Below are 11,578 nucleotides of genomic sequence, written 5' to 3' on the forward strand. Positions count from 1 at the left end.
TCCGGCGCGCCAAACTCTCCCGTGCGCGGGACCGCGCGGCCCAACGGGAGCTGCAGTGCTGCCAAACCCGCCCGCGCCTCTGGCTGCGGAACGAACCAAAACCGAACGAACCCCAAGGAAAACTCTCACTGGGGAACGGTGCGGTTCAAACGTTTATTCCAAGGCATTTCAGTGACTAGACTTGGAAGTTCTCGCAGCGGCCCGAGTGTGCGAGGTGTCGGCACAGAGGTGCGGCCTGAGGGATCCCTGAGGCGGCCAGCCTGCCCCCGTCCCGCTGCCCCCGCCCCTGCGGAGCTCACTGTGTGCGAGCAAGTGCAGGGTCAACATCCCTTACCGAGCAGCTGATTGAGACTTCATTTAAATACAAAGAAAATAATCTGTCACCAGTGCTGTCCTTACGTTCATTCCCCTCTTTTGTTCTGTTCTTTTTTCCTTAATTTTCTCCCATGTCTCTAGCTCTGTGCCCTCTGTTTTTCCTCACTTTTTACAGCCTCATCCCCTTTTCATTTTTTACCTGCCGTTCTTACTCTTGGAAAACTTTCACTTTTAAGCACGTGCTCTCTTCTAGTCTCAGGTGCCACAACTGATAGCGTTGTGATGGCCAAAATATTTCGCACACAAAAGGCATGTGGAGAGAAAGAGAGTCCTTTTGTGCATAGAGCACTCTTGCCAAAGGAAAGCTCTAAGCTTCTAAGCTCTAGGTTCAGAGCCTAACAAAAACAGCCTGACAAAATCTGAGATAAAGTCTCTTACCCCTTCCAGCAGCAACGAGGTAGATGCAGAACTGCTTTTCACGTAGCCTGAAAGGGGAAATTTTGTGGGCAAATCATCAACTCCTTTTGTTGGCAGCCCTTTATGCAAAGCACTGAAGTGTTCTCATGGCTGCTACCAGCAGGTGAACAAATCATTAACAAAATTAGATCAGTTGGATATGCTGGTTAGACTATACCTGGCTGGTGGAATGGGAGCTTGACACCCATGCTAATGAATCAATGTCACATGCATTCATTATGTAGAAAAAAACTCAGATTTTTGATGCAGCTAAGCAAAACAGTAGTGATTTTTTTAAAAATAGCCCCATAATACCTAAGCTAGGCAGGTTCATCTTTAAAAAGGAGAAATCTAAATTAAACATGGCAAAGGTACATTGTATCAGAAAGACATTTTTTATGCTTCTCTATTCAGCTCTTTGCCCTGTAGTGTACGGGCCATTTGTGCGTGAAAAATCTTGTTGATCCTCTTCATCCAAATCCAGAATGTCTGGGATATCATCTGACTCTGAAGACAGGTCTGTAATAGTGAAATCTGGAACCTGTGTAGGAATGAAATTTCAATCAATTTGGATTAACTTGGCTATGGTCCAGTAGGGAAAATTTAAGTGAGTGTTAGCAACTGTTCCCAGGAAGCAAAAGCAAAACTAAATAAATTTGTGCAGTATTCCTCCCTGGAGTCAGGACACAAAGATGCTCAGCATCTTTAGAAAGCAGAACCAATATACTGACTAGAGAGTGAAATATGCTCAGTCACATATGAAACACATAGCATGAAGACAGACCAAATAATGCACGAAATGTCAATCAGCTGCTTAGAAGACAGGATTTTAAAGCAGAGATGGAATGGATCTGAACTTACTGGACTGTATTTAAGAAAGGAGGTTCTTAAAACTTATTTTGCCTTTCTTCTCTCTGCAGAAGCAATGGATTATACAAAGTAATCTGCCCTGAGGCAATTGATAGAGATTGCTCCATCCTGCTCTGCCTGCCTACTGCATTAGACCTTTCCTGAGGAAACAATACCTGCAACTGCAATCTCACCATAGCCTCTGTTTTAACTGCATGTGTAGTATTCTGTACTGTAAAGAAGTACCAGGTTTCAGGAATTGCCAAGATATTAGATGGATGTTATACACTTCTAAAAATGTTGGCTAAGACACTTAGGAGCTTAAGTCCCAACCCTTAAGTCCCCTTAGTAGGTCTTAGATTACTCAGGCACTTCTGAAAAATGGGATATAAGTAAGCAATTTACTGATAACCCTAAATTTTTTGGCCCAAGTGAAAACTACTTACATCTACAGTTTGATTTGTGGTTAGTTTTAATGTTGATGAAGTGACATGAAGCCAGACACAGTATCAGCAAACAACTGCTGCATGCTGACAGGACTTCGGTTCTGCAAATCAGCAGCAACTTGAAGAGGCTTCTATGCATTTCTGTAACTTCTCAGTGCTGATTAGAGAAGCAGTTTTAAACCATTTTCTAACTGCAAAACGCCTTATGACTTACTTTTATGAAAAACAGTAGGCAATAAAAAAAAAAATATCTATGCTTTGCCTCCTGTCAGAAGAGGCAGAGAATATATCAAATGATAAAAGGATCAGTGTTTCAGCTAGCAGGTTGTAGACAGCACTGAAGCACTGAACATGGATCAGTTTCTTACAGAGTAGGCAGTCATAGGGCACTGAAGACTTAGAAATATGCAGTAGAAACACTGACTCCATTACAGTAAGATTTTCATAGCCATGGAAGAATTTCAAAGTGGAGTGTGGATGTCAGTATGATTTATGATTTTGAACAAGCTAAATTGCATTAAAATCACATACTGTGACATCCACACCAGCCTAACTACAACAATGCAAAGCCCTAGGTGGTATGGGTTTGCTTAGGTAAAGGACCTTCACTTCCACACCACTTTTCACAATTGACTTACTGCTCTGTTCCAACTTCCTGTCAATTCTTGCAACAAAGAATAAGGCCAGATATGACTCTTCTTCATGCCATGGAATAGTGCAAAAGTTACTTTGGTGTTTTGCTGTCTTCATATGCAAATGTTAATGTCAATGCTAACAACTTGAATCCATTTTTTTTCTTGCCAAATCTGTTTTCTGAATTGAGCCACCAGCACTTTGACACACAGTTCTCAATTTGTGCACTTTCAGAACAAGCACTTATTTTCAGTCATCAGATACTGTATTACCCAAAGGAAATAAAACTGCCATCTCAGTATGGAAAGAAATACATTTAACGAAACACTGTGCACAATACCTCCAGCCAGCTCTGGCATGTGAGGCTTTCTGATCAAGCAAATTACTAACAGATCATGCTAAAAATAAATATCTTTTTAATTAGATGGTTTAAGTAAGTTTTTGGTTGGTTGTTACTGCCTTTTTCTAAATAACAAGAAATAATTCATCAGTTGTTCCCAAATCCCTTCACCTATTTTACTACCTATACTGTTGAATTCTGGAAAAGAATATGGCAAAAACACCTCATCTTGCAGAACTGGAGACACTTCAAAAGCTTTACACCTTTTTTTAGTTTGAGGCAAACTAGCTGCAACTCTGGTCCTTACACAGATCTTGTCATTTGGCTCTGATCAATGCTATAGGTATTATGTTTGCAAAACTTGTATATCATACGGATCTATTTACAAATGCTTATATTTAAAGCTTTTGTAGCAAAGGATTAACAGCAATGATAGAACAACAGTTCCCTGTTAAATGTGGCTGGAAAGAGACAGGGTTAGCTAGCATGAACAATGTTTTAGTGCTCTCTTAAAGAGAAACAATTTTCAGAGGTCTAAATAAACCCTAAATAACAAGTGATAATTATGTTAGTATTCTAACTTTTGCCATTCCAGGTCCTGTGTGACTAGCAGCCTTTGATATTCTTCCATTTCATACAGTTTATCTGCTTTGCTGCAAACAGGTTCATCTATTTTCTCTAATTTTCAACATACCTGGTCTTACCTTTTTTAAAAGGTTCCAGAGAAATTTCACAGCTTTCCAGGCCACAACTATAGCCTCTTAGTCCATGCAAGCAACTTTCTGTGCAGTGTAGCTGAGCTGCTCATTATGTGCAATTATAAACAGGTAAGATGGCAGGAAAAATTAATAAGCAGCTGGGCTCTGATAATATCTTAGGTTTCCCTCCTTTGAGAGGAAGCACTTCAGCTTCAGTCAAAAACAACAGTGGCAAAAAACCAAAGATGGCTTTGGAAGGTGTTTGTGCCATTCTTGCCTCCAGTGGGTATTTTAATAGTCACTCTCTAACTTGGCTAGAGAAAAACACCAAGTTCTGTCTGTAGATCTGCAGGTAAAACTACAACATGGGACATGCTGTGCTACACTACCTGCAAGAAGATACCATACAAGCTACAGCTGCAATTCAGTTTAAACACTCCGTGCTGTCCTTACACTAGCAGAGTCTAATAACCTCGGTCAGGAGAATTTTATATAATAAACCAGGAACATACCTTTTTGCTGTTATTCAGCCTTCTCTTCCTCTAAGGAAAGGTTCCTAATTCTATTGCAGGAGGAGTGAGGTGTGGAAAGAAACCCTTGTAGGGTGAGCAGCATCCAAACAAACCACGTACCACCATAGCATGCATGGTAGAGAAACCTCCATACAGCATTTCAGTGTAACAGGCTCCTAGCCCAACCCTTAGGAAACCATTTAACCAGGCTTTGCTGTTTGCAGCCACCAGCTGTAAGCAGTCAAAGTAACTTTTTACACGGAATCCACCCAACAGTGCATGATGAGGGCAAAGTGAAGGTCTTGGCTGCTAAGTTTTCCTTGCTTTCCACTTCACCTGCTTACTGACATGCAGTAAAGCTGAACAGCCACCAGTAGGGCAACTTAAGGCAGAACAGAGAGATGTACTGTTTGAGCACTAATACTAGATGATCCCCAAAAGATAGTGAAAAATTCAAGTATCTTATTTGATTCATCTCCTCAGAATTAAGTCCCAGAGCAATTATATTTTGAGATACATGGAAGAATGGGAATTCCCTTCTTTGAACAGCCATTTTGTTCCTGTGCACATCTACAGTGGTAGATTTTATTACAAATTTTATTACAAATTTTATTACAAATGGAGATCAAAGGATATTCTCTGGCTAGACTCATGCAGTAGTTAAAGTAAACTTAAAGTGAAATTAATTGCTGAAAGCACTCCAGGAGTCTTAACTTAGGCCCTAGCTGGAAAGGAGTATATCTTACTATCTCACATTAATTTCATGTTAAACATCTCCCTTATAAAAAGGAAGCATTTAAAGCTGGGAATTACAGAATCTTTATCTGTAATTCTCTGTTGTTACTGTTTTGTTTAATATTGTGCTTAAAACAGCATCTGCCTCACACTCCTAGACCAACCCTGACTTAACAGCTAAGCAAGCTCTCTGACATTAAAGGCTAGACTACATGTAATTTGCTTCAGTGCCCACAATGTGCCAGGTGGAGGTAAGGTTCCACATATAGCAACATGTCACTGTGTATTCCTTTGAACTCCATTTTTGCTTCACGCTATTCGGTGACCTCTTTGAAAATCGTGCCCAGCATTGCTAACTAAATGGTTGCAACTCAAAGTTGTACATGGCATGCATTAGAAACACACATAAGACTTACCTGGACAGCCCTAAACCAAGAAAGCTTATTTCTTAGCGACTGTAACTCTCTTCCAGTGGAGGGGTTCACAGGATTTATTGAGGAACAACTCCACCCAAGTAGCTGAGTGCTAATGTACATTTGTCACTCAAGTTTAAAAGAGAGTAAATAAAGTTAAACAAGTTAAAACTGGTGTTGCAGCTGAGTATATACTATTTATGGGGAGCCAGCAGACAAAGCAGGTAGATGGCCGTCTCATGCACACAGAACACCTACTGTGAAGGCAGGAGAGGGTTTTGTCCACATCCTTCTCTTCTCAACATGAGACCATCCAGCAGCTCACAGCTTAGGTCATCATTAAAAGGTGGACAACAGCAAGCAACAAAAAAGCAGCACTAAAGCTAAGACTCAGTGGAGGGATACACAGAAACTGATTCACAGACAGAGGGAAGAGGGAAATGCTGCAGCACTATCTTAGCTATCTATACATACACAAACACATCTTCCGTGCATGTCTACTGCACTTGCATGTCAGGCTTGCTTTCTGGCAGACCCAGCCTGCAGGCCTCACAGAAGAGCAAGTTACATCGTTCTACAACACCACTGAAATGGAGACAGACTTTGGCTACTGAAGCATTTATTACTAACATACAAAATGAAATACAAAAGGATGGCTACAAAAAACCACACCCACACAACAGCAGGCAGCTGGGTACAAACAGCATGAAACTTGCTTTTATACTGCATATTTAAAAATGTATTGATTATTATTTGGTTGGTCACTGGAACAGGCTCCCCAGGGAAGTGGTCACAACACCAAGCCTGTCAAGAGTTCAAGGAGCATCTGGACAACACTCTTGGTCATATGGTTTAGTTTTAGACAGTCCTGCAAGGAGCAGGGAGTTGCACTTGATGATGCTTGTGTCCCTCATAACTTCAGATTTCTATGATTCTGTGGCCAAGTTACTGTGTTATACATGAGTTAGGTTTAAACAGTTAATGTTACCACTGTCACAGTATTTGAACTCCAGCTGACTCATTCAGAAACCCCACTTTCAGCTTTGGCATTCTGCACTCACTGAACTTTTGTCATGAATTATGTAGCACTAGAATCTAAGGCAGAGATATCCATAATTACCAAGTGTTTGATCTGCAGCAAAATTGGCATTTAAGTATACCTAGCTAGACTGCAGAGCTTTTAAATGCATTTCATAGTAAGGCTTTTATATCATTCTAGTAGAAATTATGCAATAAATCAAAGGCTTTTAGCTGTGATATGTTTTATTTAGACTAATGGTATTAGTACCATTGTTAAGCATGGTGAGGTTTCTTGACAGACAAACAAGGCATCCTGACAACTGTACGCTGCCAGTTCTTAGGCACTTTAGACAGTCTGAGCTCTCAGAGTGGCTTAACTACACAGAACAATACAGCCAACATCTAAGAGTGTCCTGCCTCTGTAGATTCCCCTACTCCTCTATTTATGGATTTTCCACCAAGGCTTTTTTGACAGCTACAGTTGGTAAGGCCACTTGTTTGGTCAGCCAGCAGAGCACAGGCATTCTACGCAGTTTATTCAGTAGTGTGTTCAGGCTGTTTGTCTTTCTGGCTGGAATCTTTCTCCCCTTCACCTTTGCTCTCAGCATGCTGAATGCCAGGCAATTGTGGGTAAAAGGGACCTACCAGCCAGTTGAGCGGTGTGTTGTTAACAAGATAATCCATCACATCATCCAGAGACTCCTTCATTTTCTTCAGCTGTCCCCTGCTAGCTGTCAGAAAGCTGTCTGATAATTCTTGGAAGGAGGACGCTGACCGAAAGCTCTGGTAGACATCGCCTGCTATTGACCCAACACTGTAAACCTGTTCCTGCACATTCTGTGGCAGCCCCTGTAGGCTTGAGACCAGTGTGAGGCAGGTGGTCTGAAGCTGCTGAGTGAGGCTCCGTGCGATAGCTAGAGTTCTTGACTCAATGTGCTGAAAAGAAAATGCAGAACAGCACATTAGTGTCTTTTTCTGACTGTAGCAGCTTTATGTTGCACAAGATACATAAAGAAGTAATGTAAAGGGGATGTAAGGAAATAAAGCTATAGCAGATAAACCAGGTGTTAAGTCTGAAGAGTCACAGACTTTTTCAAAGAACTTGGTATTTCTTCAAGTACTTTGTAAACAGAAACATTGGTACCTTCTACCCAGCAACAGACAAGTAGACTCTTGTTTCAACTCTGGGTAATAAGTAAACTAAATGTATCTAATCCATAAACCTCTATTTAAAGCTACATGTAGGACCAAGGGAGTCTGTGCCTGAAACTGCTTTTATGCCGACAAATTGTTATTTCTGGTCTGGATATGTCATGTAAGTGAGTTCTAGCTGATCTACATATGGACATCCCAAAACAGGTTCACACGCTAATCAGGATAAGCATTCTTGTGAGAGGAGAATGAGCCCCATAGTGTTTGCAGGAAGTAGGCTTATTTAAGAGTTTGATTCCCCTACTTTTAACTAGCCAACTGCCCTGAGCTTCAGCATCCAGACTCCACATTTGCATAGAAGCTTCTCTGCTGCACACTTTGGGGACTGTTAGACTGCCATTACCTTGACAGTACACAATCCATATATTTCTGGAGTATATTTACATCTATTTACCTCAGCACTACGCAGTTCATCACCATCATTTTGGCCAGTATTTTTCTTCCATTCTACCCAGGACTGATAAAGCTTTTCCTGAGCACCAAGAAATTTCTTATTGGCACTATTCACGTTCTTTCTGGCATACTCGATCTGAAATACAGCCAAATAAGGAAGTAGAGCAAAGAATCCAAACAGTTCTATTAGAGCTATCCTACCCTGATTGTTTTGTAACCTCCTTTTTAAATACTCCAGAAGTTCAGTAAAAAAGACTTTGAGGAGTATAACAATGTTTTTCTTCTCTCTGAAGAACTGAAAACTGGAAGCACTTTTGAGATGTTATGTAGTGCTCCCCTCTGCCTCAACTATTTCTCCCTCCCTCCCTGGTATCCTATAAAAGGAACTGAAAGGTTATAGAAGGCCATGACTCTTTATGCACAGTTTGTCCTGTATGTAACATCCTGCTGTTAGGATAAGACCAATGAAGTACACAGAAATGCTCAGAGACAGCCACAGCAAGAGCAGCAAGACCCAGAAGATTCTGAAATTTTAACAAAAGGACTTAAAGGACTGAAGTGTTTCTAAATTGCAAGACCCTTTCCTCACTGAATGAAGTATGTGCCAAACCCAACACTAGAAAACCAAGAATATTTAAACATGTCATTTCTATTTCTGCAGTGCTTAGTTACAAGCAATTGCTCATTAGTTTACAGCTCAACCTGATCTAGGACCTCTCCTGAATGGTGGTAAAAATCTCTTAATGCCAAATGCTTTGTATTTAGAAAATGCATTCAGTCAGAGCAATTCCAGTTTTCCTTTGTTTCTTTTGGCTGTCTTCTTCACTCTAAAACTATGCCAACATTTGCTTTTTATACCCGAAGTGAAAACTGAAACTTACCAGATTAACAGTGTGGTGGAGCTGAGAGATTGTCTCCTGGCTTTTCTGTTTAGCATCTCTAACTTTGTTTAAGGCTTGTTGGTAGGCACGTGTGCGGACCTTGGAAGACAGGGATCCTAGTCTAATGTAGTAGCTTGGCTTTTGAACTCCAACTTCAAAACCTTCAACATTTGCAGCTTCTTTCTCTAGGTATGTGAAAAGGAAGCAAATTGATCACTGGAAGAAAACTTAAGAGGTCTGAGACAATTTTATCTGCCTAGTAACAGTTTGATACTGTACTTGCTGAGTAGTCCTTCAGCACCAGGGTAGGTTTACAGACCACCATATGTGCAAATCCTTACTTTCAACTCTGCTTCCCTGTGAAGATGCTATTAAAACCAGCAAGGTCCAAGGCAGTTCAGGAAGCACCTGCTCCCATGCCCCACCACTATGAGTAAGCAATAAATGAATGATTCCTTGCTTCTCTCCAACATAAGCATTCCAACAAAACCAAACCTTGAATTGTTCTTACCTAGTTCTGCATCCGTAAGTGGGAGATACTGGTCTACAAGGGTCTCGGATTTAGTGAGAGCACTGTCCACTCCACTGCTCACCATCTGCACCACACGACTTCCCAGGACAGTGTTAATGCTGCCATTGACAACTGACTTGGTCATTTCTACGCTGTCTTGCACTGCTTCTTTAGTCTTGCCCACGACTCCAGTAATCGTGTGAGCAACAGTTTCCTTGGCACCAGTCACAGTGGTTGTTACAGCTTCTCTGGCTCCAACAACTACATCCTTGGCATTGGCAACAACCTGCCATAGGAAACAGATTGATTCACTAAAAAGTATTTACTAGAGAGAGCTACGTAATCCAGGAAATACAAAACTTTTACTAGAGCTTATACAAGTATCAGTTATCTAGGAGAAATTCTGCCCTGAAAACCTATATACAAGACAAAATGAAATACAACTGCCACGCAGTCTTCAGCTCAAAACACTTCAGTAAATGTAATCCAGACACTATTGAGCAGGAAAGAGACCAGGACTCAAGTTTTAAAAGAAGACACTCACCAGTGAACTGCACCTATAGATGGAGGTGTTAAATGGTGTGCAAATTAATAATGAAAAGCAGCTTAATGGCCTCCCAAAGGCAACAAACAGTTCTACAGATACACCTTTGACTTTCTCAATGCTTCAAAGCTGTGCTTCAGGCATGCCTTTAAGAAATGTCTCCTTGGTTTTAGCAGTAACAGAAAAGGTGGTTCTTCTACTTGGCATATGTAGATCAAAGAACTTACCTTGTCACTGGGTTGATTCAGTATAGGCAGTCTCTCTTCAATTTTGTCTAGACCTATACATGCATAGTTGTTGGCAACTACAACTACAAAAGAAATTACAAGAGTTGGTTTTAATTATTTTCCCCCCTTAGTATAAATAACTCAAATTGAGAATTCCTCTTGAAACAAGAGCTCATGTGACAATACTCCTAAATTTGTTTCCTCCCCTTTACAGAGAGATTTGAGGCAGCAAAGCCCAAGAACAAGGCAGATTTTACAGTGCCAGGAAAAAACCCCTCACTTGCAGGCAGAGAAAATCCATTCAATAATTTACAAGCAACTGTTAGAACAAGCTGAAACACGTGGCCCTATGCCAGCAGGCGCCTGGTTACAACAGCCTTGTGACTCAACTTCCAAATTTTACCAGTGCTCAGTGACAGAAACTACAACAGCAGCATTTGAAACCAGGTGAAAGGTGAGGATGATGCAATCATCCAGCACATCAAGAAGAGTCAATCAGTTTAGTATTTCAAAAGCTGGAATCTGCTTTGCTCTGGACTGTTCTCTCTTTTTTTCATTTTAAGTCATACCCATCTGCAATCAGTTACTCAACAAGTCATGCAACAGGTTTAGTCACTCAGAACAGCATGGCCGTGTTCAACTGTAAGCACATCTCAACATATGAAACAACCAGTTGAATTAAAGTCATCAACAGTTTGATCTCTGCCTTACTTTGTGGTTCCAGTTTCTGGATGATAGGCATAGCACTTGTCATGGCTACCGATGTAATTGTCTTCACTCCTTTCTCTGCTATCTCACATACTGACTTCAGGTAAGGATGGTTATCCTTTGTGGTGATATAAGCTGTGGACACCATATCGTAGGTGGAGCTCACCAAGGGAAGGTTGACAACCCTTGATACAATGTTCTGTTTGAAAGAGAAAGGTGTTAGTTGACTCCTATTGTTCTGATCTAGACAAAACTTATGGGGCCAACTCAGACATACCTGCTGTGGATCAATCGCTGCCAATGCCATTTTTTCAGGTCTCGAACCTTACACAGCCTGTGAAAGAAGCACATAGGAGTTATGGCACCCTCATATCCACTTCATATAAGCACCAAGCTTTGAAACCAGCAACCTTTTCACAATGCACCACATTTAATGGGATCAGGATGCTGTACGCACATTCCTGCATACAGCAATAACAATTCAGCAATCCAAAAATTGATTTTTCTAATTAAGTACAGCACATACATGAGACAAGCCTACATTTACAGCAGAACCAGAGCTACCAACTGGTGGATTCATTTATTTCTCTATTAGAATTAGACACACTTGGGCTTATCTGTTGAGCCAGGAGAGAAAAGCCAGGCTACAAGTCACTAAATATCTAGTTTAGGATGTCCAAGTCAG

The 11,578-nt window shown here is 41.0% G+C and overlaps 1 protein-coding gene across 2 annotated transcripts; it reads right to left on the minus strand.

Moving 5' to 3' along the window:
* Positions 1-758: 758 nt before the first annotated feature.
* On the minus strand, positions 759-11,236 carry PLIN2 (perilipin 2). Of its 2 annotated transcripts, XM_009082120.1 has the most exons (8): positions 11,171-11,236; positions 10,897-11,092; positions 10,186-10,268; positions 9,415-9,700; positions 8,904-9,088; positions 8,024-8,158; positions 7,063-7,353; positions 759-1,312 (listed from the first exon to the last, which is right to left on the minus strand). In XM_009082120.1, exons 1-8 carry the CDS (start codon positions 11,198-11,200, stop codon positions 1,178-1,180), a joined length of 1,341 nt encoding a protein of 446 aa, XP_009080368.1. In that variant the 5' UTR covers positions 11,201-11,236; the 3' UTR covers positions 759-1,177. The 2 variants fall into 2 exon arrangements, with proteins under 2 accessions (XP_009080368.1, XP_009080375.1); XM_009082127.1 differs by lacking the exon at positions 759-1,312 and having other exon boundaries at positions 6,866-7,353.
* Positions 11,237-11,578: the final 342 nt, after the last annotated feature.

The sequence above is a fragment of the Acanthisitta chloris genome, unplaced genomic scaffold (assembly GCF_000695815.1).
Source record: "Acanthisitta chloris isolate BGI_N310 unplaced genomic scaffold, ASM69581v1 scaffold25510, whole genome shotgun sequence".
In the NCBI taxonomy this organism is placed as follows: domain Eukaryota; kingdom Metazoa; phylum Chordata; class Aves; order Passeriformes; family Acanthisittidae; genus Acanthisitta; species Acanthisitta chloris.